General features: G+C 49.5%; 1 protein-coding gene across 1 annotated transcript in view; it reads left to right on the forward strand.

The window, feature by feature from the left end:
- TMEM120B (transmembrane protein 120B) overlaps positions 1 to 12,585 on the forward strand; it is a 43,370-nt gene that overhangs the window by 26,765 nt on the left and 4,020 nt on the right. The window contains exons 6-11 of the mRNA XM_065903767.1: positions 1,013 to 1,102; positions 9,504 to 9,569; positions 10,075 to 10,136; positions 11,168 to 11,260; positions 12,053 to 12,117; positions 12,459 to 12,527. Of these exons, the coding sequence (XP_065759839.1) occupies positions 1,013 to 1,102; positions 9,504 to 9,569; positions 10,075 to 10,136; positions 11,168 to 11,260; positions 12,053 to 12,117; positions 12,459 to 12,527 (445 nt within the window). The remainder of the gene's footprint in view (positions 1 to 1,012; positions 1,103 to 9,503; positions 9,570 to 10,074; positions 10,137 to 11,167; positions 11,261 to 12,052; positions 12,118 to 12,458; positions 12,528 to 12,585) is intronic.

Below are 12,585 nucleotides of genomic sequence, written 5' to 3' on the forward strand. Positions count from 1 at the left end.
GATGCCATCCAACCATCTCATCCTCTGATGCCCCCTTCTCCTCTTGCCCTCAGTCTTTCCCAGCATCAGGGTGTTTTCCAGTGAGTCAACTCTTCACATCAGATGGCCAGAATATTGGAGCTTCAGCATCAGTCCTTCCAATGAATATTCAGGGTTGGTTTCCTTTAGGGTTGACTGGTTTGATCTCCTTACTGTCCAAGGGACTCTCAAGAGTCTTCACCAGCACCAAAATTCAAAAGCATCAATTCTTTGGCTCTCAGCCTTCTTTATGGTCCAACTCTCACATCCGAACATGACTACTAGAAAAACCATAGCTTTGACTAGATTGACCTTTGTTGGCAAAGTTACGTCTCTGGTTTTTAATACACTGTCTAGGTTTGTCATAGCTTTTCTTCCAAGGAGCATGTATGTGTGTTTGAGTTTTGGAAATGGGAAGTAATACTGTCTTTGTTTGGGTTCCCCCAGAAGAAATCCCCCAAGACAAGCATTTGAGTGCCAATAATTTATTCAGGAGGTGATCCCAGGAAACACTGGTAGGGGATTGGAAGTGAGACAAGTAGGTTATCCTGTGGGCACCTGGAGTTCAGTGCTGCTGGGGAGTAGGGGACAGCAATGGACGGGCCTCAGTTATTCACCCTCAGGGGTGAGGGAGTGGGCGGTATTTATCCTCCAACTGCTGTCAGTTAAGGGAGGCTTGACTCTCACAGAGTATTGCAACCTGTAGCATTTATGCTATAATTGTCTACAAAATAGAAAATGGAACAATGTAAGTGAGCATAATAGATACAATTATCCATTTCCACGGCCAAATTTAGTTATTACCAACACTCAGGAAAGCACATTTCCATATATTGAACTTTCAAGGCCCTACTCTAATGTCATTCCTTCTTTGGGGACTTGTCCTGGTTTGCTGTTCAGTTGTGCGTGTGCCAGGGGTGGGGTGGAGTGGGGGGACAGCTGTCCCTGGTTTCTCATGTCTGTACCCCTCCCTGGGGCTGTTTCTCTTTGCCAGGGTGACAGATGAAGTCTTTAACTTCCTGCTCGTATGGTATTACTGTACCCTGACAATTCGGGAGAGCATTCTTATCAGCAACGGCTCGAGGTAACGGGGGGCCCAGCTTTGTGGGGTGGTGCGGGGGAGCCAGAGGGAAATCTGTCATGGAGGTGAGAGCTCTCAGCCTCACCTTGCACCCCCTTCCTCCTTGTGGGGTGGAGTATTCATGACTGTTGAGAACCAGGGAGGAGGAAAATGGTGTCTCCTGCTGCAGCTTCACTTGCAGTGGTCAGTCTTTTGCTTACAAGAAACCCTAACTCAAATAAATGAGTTTAACACAATAAGAAATTTATTTTCTCATATCAAGGAATGGGTCCATTAGCGTTGAGTTCAGGTAAGGCTTAATCCAGGCATTTAGACAGTGTCATCAGGACCCAGTTTCTCTCTATCTCTCAACCATACCTTCTACTGTGTTCTTTTAGTCTCAGGTTTCAGGGAGGAGCACCCAGCAGCTCCAGGCTCACATCTTCATTTCTAGCATTCCCAGCAAAATAAGGCATGTTCCTCTCTGCCAGGAGTCTCACTGGGTCCTGTTGGCACTCACTGATTATCTCTGAACCGATCGCTGTGGCCAGAGACTGTACTGCTCTGAGCCTTGTGTCCACCCCCAGGGCTGTCAACCAACACCTCAAAGCTGAGTGTTAGGAGAGGAAAGTTAGGTTACTGTCACCAGAAGGTTGAATGGATTCTGGTGAGAAAAGTGGAAAGTCCCTGACAGAGAGGTTAGAGTATCAGGACTGAGTTAAGACCCACGACTTGCCACTTGTAGGACCCATTTCCCATAGGTCTGATGCCTTTTGAGGGTGTCCATTTGAACCCCTGCATACCATTCTTGTCCCTGTTTTTCCTGAAACAAAAAGTAACAACCTCTTGACCCTCCCACTTCTTCCTGGGGGCTGGTAAGGAACAGCCAGGAGCTGTGTATTTAAGATTGGGGTGTTTGCCAAACCCCCAAATAATTTGCTACCTTCTCACTTCTCTGCCAGTGGTCTCTCATGGCATATCCCTACCCCGCTGGGCCTTACCCTGAACATAGAGCTGAGAGGTAAGGACCAGGGGAATCAGCTATTCTTAGGTATGCAGTCCTGTAGCATGCAGCCCTTTAGAAAAGATCAGTGTTTCTCAAACTGCACTCAGCCTTTACCGTGTCCAGCATCACCTGGATGATAGTTTTTTCACAATTTAAATTCATCTTTTTGTTTATTTTTTTAATTAAATAAATGTGAATTTATTTTAGTATATGTGCTGCCGAAGCGAGCACTAAATGTGAATTTATTTTAAAAGGAAACTTTTATTTCACCACCATACGTGGAAAACCAGCATCAATTGCAGGAAAGAGGAAATAGTGTAAAAATAGAATTTCATTTTCATTGTCTAATTTATTGAAGTCAATGATTCCTGCTTCCTGAAGGCTCTGAACCTGAGGCCTGCTATCTCTCTAAAGTGTGTGTACATGTGTAAAAAGGGAGATGAACAGATCTCTATGTATGTATATATGTGTTAATTGCTCAGTCGTGTCCGACTCTTTGTGACCCCATGGACTACAGCCCACCAGGCTCCTCTGTCATGGCATTCTCCAGGCAAGAATACTGGAATGGGTTGCCATTCCCTTCTCCAGGAAATCTTCCCAATCCAGGGATTGAACCTGGGTCTCCTGCACTGCAGACAGATTTTTTACCATCTGAGCCACCTGGGAAACCCAAGAGCAGGGGATTTTGTATATTAAAGATGTCCTGGCATTTAACCAAAATTGTCTCCCTGACTTAATCAGGAGAATGGAAAGAACAGGACTGATGACTTCTCACCACGTGATTCAGTATCATCTAGCATCACACTCAGATAGCATCTAAAACTTGGTGGTACATGCCCCATGCTTTGGGAAACACTGAAGTAGAAAATCCTAGCAAATCAATAACATTTGTAGTTTTCCTTAATTTTAGTGATTGTATCTTCCTGCTTTTGGGCATGGTTGGAGGGGACCCCGGGTAGTACATAGTGGGGAAATGGGCCCAGGGCAATGGGCCAAGTTTTCTTGTTACTAATTCTCTTTGTGCTCCCCTGGGCTTGGTATTGGGAGTTTCCTCCTCCTGCTGGACTCATATTAAGAGTGTTTGGGGGCATGCTACATCTCTAACAGTCACTAACACTTAAATAAGAGTTACTCTTGTCCTTTTTTCTTATATGACAAACTGTGGGTGGGGGGTTCCCCGAGAGAAGGGGACAGGTCTGAGTCGAGGTCCCTGTAAGTGTGGAGCACACCCAGAAAACAGGGAGGAGGACTAAAGGGGGAAAGTAGGGTTCCAGAGCCACCTCACTTGCCTGACACCTTAGTGGGACCTTTTCTGGGGCCTCCCTAGGGCTTGTGCTCTGATGGGACAACAGGAAGGGCTGTCACTGAGCTGGTAACGCAAAGATTTGTGTGTGGTCCAATCTGTCCCCGACCTTCCACTTATTACACGTTTATTTTATGTATTTTACATTTTATTTTGCTATGCCACACAGCATGCAGGATCTTAGTTCCTTGACCAGGGATCAAACTTGTGCCCCCTGCAGTGGAAGTGTGGAGTCCTAACCACTGGACCACCAGGAAGTCCGCATTACACTTTTATTGTGCAGCTTTTAAGTACCAGACACTGAGCTAGGGATTCCAAGATAGCTCCCACGTGGAGCCTTTTGGGATCACTCATAGTGGTTCTTTAAAAGACCATTCATGGCAAGTATGCTTCAGGAAGGTCAAGTTGCTTCAGGAATCACATTCCCCCAGGCCTGCCTCCCCAGTCTGGCCTTCAGCACATATTTGGATGTGTTGGTGGTGGGGACCGTGGGATGAGTGGGGTGGGCCTGTACGGACGTCTTATTTTCTGGAATGACTACAGGAGTTGTGGTCAACTTGTGGGAGAGGGAGGCATAGCAGGTGGACCAAAGCTGGGTGATTAAAACTTGTGACTTGTCCTCGACATCTGTTGAATAGTTAGCCTCCATCCTCCCCCGCTTCTTCTCAGAGCTGATTTTTCTCCTGGGGTGGGCACGGGAGATGCCTGTGAGGTTTCCCCTCACACTTGGTCCTTATTAGGGAATAGCTAAGAAACCAGTTCAGGAAAGCACAGTGAAGAAGGAGGCAGGGGTCCAGTTTGGGGTGAAGGCTGCCTTTCTCTGAAGTGTCCCACGGCCAGCTCTGGAGCTCAGAGTGGGTACCCAGTGAATGCCCCAGGGTCTGTGTAGAAATGAACTGAACCCAAGCTCTGTAGTGAAGGAAGTTCACTGGGGTCATCTTGGTGTTGAAGAGACAGCTGAACCTGAGCCAGTTAGACTTCCTGGAGGCTTGCTGCCCAGTTTTGGTCTGATGGAACCTCTTTTATCCTGTTTCCAGTTGCATCCAAGACCTGAATTAGGGTTGTGTTGGGGGGAAGCAGGCTTAGAGAGGTGGGTGTGTAGGGGAAACGCCCGCATCTGGGATGGAACTACCTGTGGTTTATGTCTGATTTTTCCCATGTGAGATGTAGCTCCTTAGCTCAGTTAGAGCCATAAGTAAGTCAACTTCCTTTCCAGATTTTGGAAATGATGGAAAACCACCTGATAGGAGTAAACATGAAGGGGTATTTATTGGAGCGTATAAATAGTTCGGGAGGTCCAGAGTGCTCAAACAATGTTAATTTAACAGCCCTCCTCCTTCTCCCTTTTCCTTTCCTGCTACCTTCTGCACTAGCTCCCAGCAGCCCAGGCCAGCACCCTACAGGGGTCAGCAATCCCAGAGAAAAGAGCATCTTTCCTCTACTAGTCCAGGGGCAGTCTTGAGTCAGACTTCTAATTGGCCAGGCTCAGGTCACATGCTCATCGCTGAACCAATCACCGTGGCTGCAGTGATTTAGCATCTCCATTGGCTGACTCCGGGTCATGTGCCCAGTTATCTTAGCTCCACCACCCAGACTGTGGGCGTGAGGTAGTTCCCACAAGGAAAGACAAAGGGGAGAACCAGAACGGGAGTGATTAACAGACAAAACAGCAGATGTCCTCTGCAGTAGTTCTGGGATAGAATGAATAATGAATCAGAAATCACGTTGCCTTTTCTTGCACGCCAGCCCACCAGTGCCCAGAACGAATTGGTTTTTGTAAGGGCCTTTCCTAGGATACAGAGGGGTAGGGGTGGCAGAGGAGAGAGGGAGCCTCGGTGTAGAAGCCATTCCCGGAGCTGCCCAGATGACCTGAAGCTCAGAGCCACAGAGAGCCAGGTGTTGACCAGTGACTGGTGCCCGGATCTTACGCTAAGGTGTCCTGTAGGGAGCTCTCCAGGCACAGTCCCCAGAGAGCAGAACATGCTGTTCGTACTACATTCGGGCAATGCAATGTGCCGGCCTTCCTGGCGTACCTACTGTCTGCTCATTTAAAAGGCCACAAGCTCCTGAAGGCTTCGTTTCTGGGGCAAAACGGACCCTAGAGATAGACTGCTAAAGGGTGAAGGTCTCTTTCTGGAGCGGTACAAATGTCCTAAAACTGACTGTGGTCATGTTTGCACAACTCTGTGAGTACACTGACTTGTATACTTTAAATGGGTGAATTGTATGGTGTCTGACTGACATCACAATAAAACTGTTATATAAACACACGCACACTCATACGTGCGGAGCACCAGTCCAGAGCCCTGGGGTATGCAGACAGACAATGGGGCTAGCGAATGCACGCTGGGAAAGAAGACATTTTTAGCCTCTCCCAGTGCCGCTGAGCTGTGTTTATTGGTGGCGTCTGTCAGCGCTGGGCTGTGGGCACAGTGAACTGTGAAATTGGAAGCTGCTGCTCAGCCAGGCTTGCTGCCGGGAGCCTGTGTCTGGCTCCGGCCCCTCCTGGACAGGGAGCGGGTATTTCTCTAGGGACCATTGGTAGGTAGGACAGAGGACGGGGGCTTGCCAGGCCTCCAGGGCTTGCAGAGACTTGTTGGTTGCTCTTCAAGATGAAGGTCTAAGGATAGGGCCAGTTATCTTCTGGGTCAGAAACCAAGGTTCCTCAGAGGCCTGACAGGCAGGGCAGGGACACGGGGAAGGGAGATTGGGAACCAGCAAGTGGACAGATGTCCCATCCTGTCCCGTGAACTCACGTGGCACCTGCATCAGTCTCCCATCTAGTCTGTCCTGGTGGCATCTATACCAGCTGCACTTCCTGGACATCACTTTTTCCATTTCAGCATTTATTGAGTACCTACTGTTTACCAGGTGCTGTTAGTGCTAGGAGTAAAAAGCCTCCTAAAACCTTGTTTCTCCTCATAACCACTCAAGCATCCACAGGCTGTTGCCCAAACACCTAATTTATGATCAGACATTTTTTGTGGCTGTATCGTGCGGCATGTGGGATCTTAGTTCCTGACCAAGGATTAAACCCACAGTCCCTGAATTGGAAGTGTGGAGTCTTAACCCCTAGGCTGCCAGGGAAGTCTCTTTCATTTGTTTTCTTCTTTCTTTCTTTCTTTTCCTTCCTGTCTCCTTCCCTTCCTTCCTTCCTTCCCAGAACTGTTGAAGGGCTTCCCAGATGGCTCAGTGGTAAAGAATCCGCCTACCAGTGCAGGACACACAACGAGATGAGGATTCAATCCCTGGGTCAGGAAGATCCCCTGGAGAAGGAAATGGCAACCCACTCCAGTACTCTTGCCTGGGAAATCCCATGGACAGAGGAGCCTGGTGGGCTACAGTGCATGGGGTCGCAGAGAGTCAGACAGGACCAAGTGACTGAGCGCACACACACACACATTGAAGGGCTACAAAGAGAAGAGAGGAGTAAGATGCTGTCCCTGCTCTTACAAAGTTTATGTCCAGGGGAAGGTTTTGAGACAAATCCACTTATTAGGACAGTGCAAACAAAAATCTCAATGACACACCAATTTTCACATGAGATTGGGAGAAATTTTAAAATTAGGTATTCTGTGTTGGTGAGGGTTTGGGGAACTTGATAGTCTCTACTGCCGATGGGAGTATAAATTGGGAATTGCTGTTTTGGAAGGTAATTTGAGAAATAGCTACGCACGTGCCCTCTGAGCCAGCCGTCCTGCATACTTACTTCCTGGTAGCTGCCATGGAGAAACAGCGTCATGACACAGGGGACTTCCACACGGTGTTTTGGCAACATGAAGGATGACAGGGACAGTTCAGGAATGACTGAGTAGACTACAGTAGAGCAGACACATCCTGAAATGTCATGTCACGTTTAAGAAGTCAGTGGCAGGTCTGTAGATACAGGCCTGGAGTCAAGACAAGGAAGCAAGTGGTAGGATGATTTTAGTTAAAGTCTAAAAAAAAAAAAAATTTTTTTTTTTTTTTAATTTAATAAAAGGGACTTCTTGGAACTTCCCTGACCAAGATGCCATACTTCCCAATGCAGGGGGCCCAGGTTCGGACCTGGTCAGGGAACTAGAATCCCACACACCACAGCTAAGGTCCGATGCAGTGGAATAAATAAATAAATTTTAAAAGAGGGGACTTCCTTGTGGTCCAGTGGTTAAGACTCCAAGCATGCAATGTAGGGGAACAGGGATTTGATCCCTGGTCGGGGAACTAAGGTCCCACGTGCTGCATGGCTCGGCCCAAAACAATTTAAAGAAAGAAAGAAAAGCATCTAATCCATCAGCTTATCCCCCGAACCAGCAGATCCTCAGGTGCCTCCATTTGGAGCCCATCTCCCCACTTGGCCCCCACTCCAGTTGTCTCCCGAGAGAGAGTTCTGGAAAGATGAAGGTTAACTGCTTCTCCTGCATGGCTGCTTCCTGTGTCACAGTCCCTGGTGTCCCAGGGTGCATCTGGCAAAGCAGATTGCTGCCTCATCATGTTCTAATCACTGAGCTCCTGGAGAAGGGCTGGGGAGGCCGGCCGAGGCCTCAGACACACTCTGGGACCTCGAAGAATAAAGACTGCCTGTGACACTGGAGAGAGGGTGACAGCCAGGCTCCCTGCCCCTCTTTGGAGTGATAGCGCTGAGCCAGGGGAGCGTTGGGCTCTTCTCATTCATTTGGCTGCCCTGGGTCTTAGTTGCAGCACGTGCGATCTTCAGTCTTCATGGGGCATGAAGTTGCCATGGGGCATCTTTAGTTGTAGCAGGCAAACTCTCAGCTGTGCCACATGGGATCTAGTTCCCTGACCAGGGATCCAACAGGAGCCCCTGGCTTTGGGAGTGAGGAATGGGCCATGGGACCACCAGGGAAGTCCCAGAGCTGGATACTGACCACGGGGTCCCGGCACTTGTGGACTGGATGAGTGAAGTCCAGGGCTGGGTGGGGGCCTGCTGTAGACAGAGGAGCAGATGAGCCTGGGGCCCCCAGAGAGCAGCTGTGTCTGGAATGGAGCGAGGCACTTCGTGTACAGTCTGTGGTTCCTCTGTGTCTGTGTGGGTTAACGCAGATAGCTACAGCGCTGTGTAAATGTGTGCGAGTGTTCTGTTTATTCAGCATGCTTGTTGAGCACCTGCTGTAAGCCAGGTGTCACGATACAGATGAACAGACAGTATCTCTGCTCTTTTGAGTGGGGAAGGGGGTTCAGAAACAAATGAGGAAAGAATGATAATTTTAGATAGTGATAAGCACCGTGAAGAAAATAAAGCAGGGTAACGTGATCCAGAGCGGGGCTGTCTAGCTGTTTCAGATAAGGGGGTCAGGGGACGCCTCTTGGAGGAGGTGACCGTTGGTCCGAAAACTTGAATTTGGACCAGGAGCCAGGCTGGCCAAGATCTTGGAGCAGAGAGAACGGCAAGTGTGAAGGCCCCGTTAGTCTGCTCAGGCTGCCATGACAAAATACCACAGACTAGGGGACCTAAACAACAGAAATGTATTGTCTTACGCTTCTGGAGGCTATAAGTGCACGATCAGGGTGCTGGCAGGTTTCCCCTGAGCCCGCGCCTTGGCTTGCAGACAGCCCCTGCCTCCTCCAGGGCCTTTTCTCTGTGTGCAGGCACTCCGCTCCAGTCTCTTCCTCTGCTCCTAAGGGCACCGAGCCTATCATACTAGAGCCCCACCCTTATGACATAATTTAACCTTCATTATCTCTTTAAAAGTCCTCTTTCCAAATATAGTCACATTTTAAGGTACTGGGGTTAGAGGTCTTCAGCATAGGAATTTGAGGGGAACACCATTCAGCCACAGGCCCTGAGGTAGCCATGGGCTTCGCAGGTTCAAGGAAAAGGCTACCTGGAGCTTCTGAGAGTGGGGGTGAGGAGGGGCAGAGAGGCGGGTCTTGGAGTACTGGGGATGTTAGGGAGGTGTTCTGAGGGTACTGGGGAGCTGCTGGGGGCCCGAGTGCCTCTCTGGGTCTCTGTGTGACTGTGTATCTCATAGGACAGAGGGCAGAAGTCCTGGCTTGGGTTCATTTCTTGCTCCAAGAAGCTGTCTCTGGGTTGCAGACCACTCCTCTCCCCCGGCACAGGCTGGGAAGGTTGCTTTCTCTCCCCACCTGAGCTCTTTTCCTTCTCTTCTCTCAAGAATTAAAGGCTGGTGGGTGTCTCACCACTACGTGTCCACGTTCCTGTCTGGAGTGATGCTGACCTGGTGAGTGTCTCCTGCTTGAGCCCCAGGACTTCTGCTCACTCTTTGCAGGGAGCCAGTGGATGGGGACTGGCAGTGGGCCCAAGATGCAGGGGATTTGGGGGCTGACGTTTGGGCCGAGAAGTAAAAGTGTGAGCTTACAAAGGGGCTGCAGGGCCACCCCAAGCCAGCTGGGGACTTTTCCAAGGGCTGCTGACTGTGGTGACAGGGAGCAAGTGTGGACAGAACAAGCACAGGGACAAGACTGTGACTGATGGAGGGAGGAGGAATCGGTGGGCATTTGGTCTTCAAGATGCCTACCCCAGCTCCCTTGGTTCTACAATGGATTACAGCAATGATGGAAATTACCTGGTCCAGCCCCAGGGACATGATGATAAAGAAGGTAGAAATTTGGTTTAAAATCTTTTTTTTCTCTCTGTCTCCTTTGGTTGGAACAGAGATGGGATGGGGATGAACAAATGATTTCAGATTGGGGCCTCACCTTTGCTTTCCCCCCACTTCTCTGCAGGCCTAACGGGCTAATTTATCAGAAGTTTCGCAATCAGTTTTTAGCGTTCTCCATTTTTCAGAGTGAGTGTCTCTTGCTCGGATTCTGGGGAGGGGCACATTGTGGCTTTCACCGGTGGAGGTGGTTGTGTGAAGAGTGTGTCTTGTGTGAAAGGGAGATGAGACTGGGGGAGGTCCCTGATCGGGCAGGGAAGGGTCCCAGAAATCCAGAAGGAGCTGTCCGCCATCTCTCCCCATCAGTCCCATCAGCCCCATGCAGCTGTCCAGCCCCCAGCCCCTGGAGAGGAATGTTCAACCCCTGGAACTCCAATCACTACCTTTTTCTTCCCCGGTTCAGAATCTGGCCAGCGGGTGGTGTTGGGAGCATCAACTCTGTTTCCCTTAAAATGGACATTTATGTTCTTTTTCTTATTTTATTTAAGAATCGCTTCGGATTTGTACACAATGAGGGGTTACCTCTGAGGAGCATAAATTGGATGGTTAAAGACAGGGAGAGAGTTTTACTTTTCATCAAGTACCTGTTTGTTCCCCTTGAATTTTATACTGAATACATCTTACCTATTCAAAAAAATACAATTTAATTTTAAGATAAAACCCTGCTTACAAACATAAGCCAAGAAGGAAAATTATGTATAATTCCATCCTTAGGGTGTTAACAGATATATGTCCTTCCAGATATCTTCATTCATAAACACACATACACACCTATAATGCTGTATTACATATAATCTACAAACATAGGATTCTTCTACATAGCTTTTTTTTATAACCTAGTTTCTATTCTTTTAACAGTTATGATGGGTATTTTTCCATGTCGACACACAGAATTCTGCCTTATCGTTTTTTAGGTTCAGACGTGTATGTGTGGTGTGGCGTGGCGTGGCATGGTCTGCCTTTTCATTTTTAGGTTCAGACGTGGGTGTGTGGGTGTGGTATGGCGTGGCATGGGGTGCTATGGTGCAGTGTGTGTTGGGGGTGGGAGGAGGTTGTACCCAGGCGCCCCTGGTCTCTGGGCAGTGGATACCTGCCGGCCTGCGGTGGAGGTGTTGCTGGGTCCCCTAGTCCCTGAGCTGGGCGCTGTGCTCCCCCTACAGGCTGTGTCCAGTTCCTGCAATATTATTACCAGAGAGGCTGCCTCTACCGACTGCGGGCCCTGGGGGAGAGGAATCACCTGGACCTCACTGTGGGTGAGTAGCCTGGCCTGGTCGGCGGGGTGACAAGCACTGACCGTCTCTGTTCCCCCAGACTCTGCCCCGCATTTGTCACGGGGACCAGGTGCCGGTAAGAATCTGAAAGGACCTGCCACATGCAAAGCCAGGGCTTGCTGGCCTCATCCCAGTTGCTTTTTGTAATTCATTGTGGATTCCATTGCAGTTGACAAAATGCAAGGCCAGCTGTGTGCCAGGCCCTGGAGGCTGAGCGCCTATAGCTTATCCTTTTTAAAGTCTATTTTTTTTTTTGTCTGTGTTTTATGATGTACATAATGTTAGTCTAGTCTAGGGTTTTTACACTTGTGCAATTTATGTGTTCTTAACTTTAACTCATCGGGGTGCTCCATCAGGAAAACTCAGAGACCCTTCCTTTAAACTTTCAGGGGAACGAGTTGTTAATAAAAATCTTCTGTCTTTTGAAGTGGTCATTTCCATCGAATTACTCTGCACAGTAGGCCCTATTTTGTCAAGACTCGATTGAAATGAAGCATGCCAAAGCCAGTTATGAAATGCAAAATCCTCTGCAAATTTTGAAAAACCTAGTGCTGGCATGTCAGTGTCCTGTAAGAGTGGTCAGCCCACTTGGGTCACAGGGACGTGAGGCATGAGGGCCACCAGGCTTGGTGGCCGTTATTCCGCGTGTTCCCTGGGTTATTTTCCAAGTGAGCACTCACCCACCTGGAGGAGGTGAACCCGCCTGATCGCAGAGTGACTGGCAGGGCCGGGCCACCTCACCCAGGCCCCTCGCTCCCTCCTTCCTCTCCACAGAAGGATTTCAGTCCTGGATGTGGCGAGGCCTCACCTTCCTTCTGCCCTTCCTGTTCTGTGGCCATGTGAGTCCCCCTGGAGTTTGTGGATACCCCCTCCCAGGAATAGAAGGTCCTAAGTCCTCTCCCTCTCTCACCAACCATCCGTGAGCTGGGGCCCTTGGGGTCCTGTGGCTGGGACAGCCCCTGGGTCCAGGGAGGCCAAAGGCAGGAGCTGGAGTTGGCCCTGGGCACCTGCATGCCCCACACCAGGCTGGGTGCCCCAGTTTCATTTGGAGGGGGTCGTCAGTATCTCAAGGGCAGTTAACAGCAGAAGCTGAGGGGGCTTGCCCCTGCCCCCTGGGCTTTCCCACCTGGGTCTCAAGGGGACTCGGGTGAGCTGAGCAGTGCCTGCTTCCCCTCTCTAGTTCTGGCAGCTCTACAATGCCGTCACATTGTTTGAGCTCTCCAGCCACGAGGAATGCAAAGAATGGCAGGTATGGTGCTCACACGTGTGTGTGTTGTGTGTGTGTGTGTGTGTCCTGGGGAAGGTTG

The sequence above is a fragment of the Muntiacus reevesi genome, chromosome 13 (assembly GCF_963930625.1).
Source record: "Muntiacus reevesi chromosome 13, mMunRee1.1, whole genome shotgun sequence".
NCBI classification, from domain to species: domain Eukaryota; kingdom Metazoa; phylum Chordata; class Mammalia; order Artiodactyla; family Cervidae; genus Muntiacus; species Muntiacus reevesi.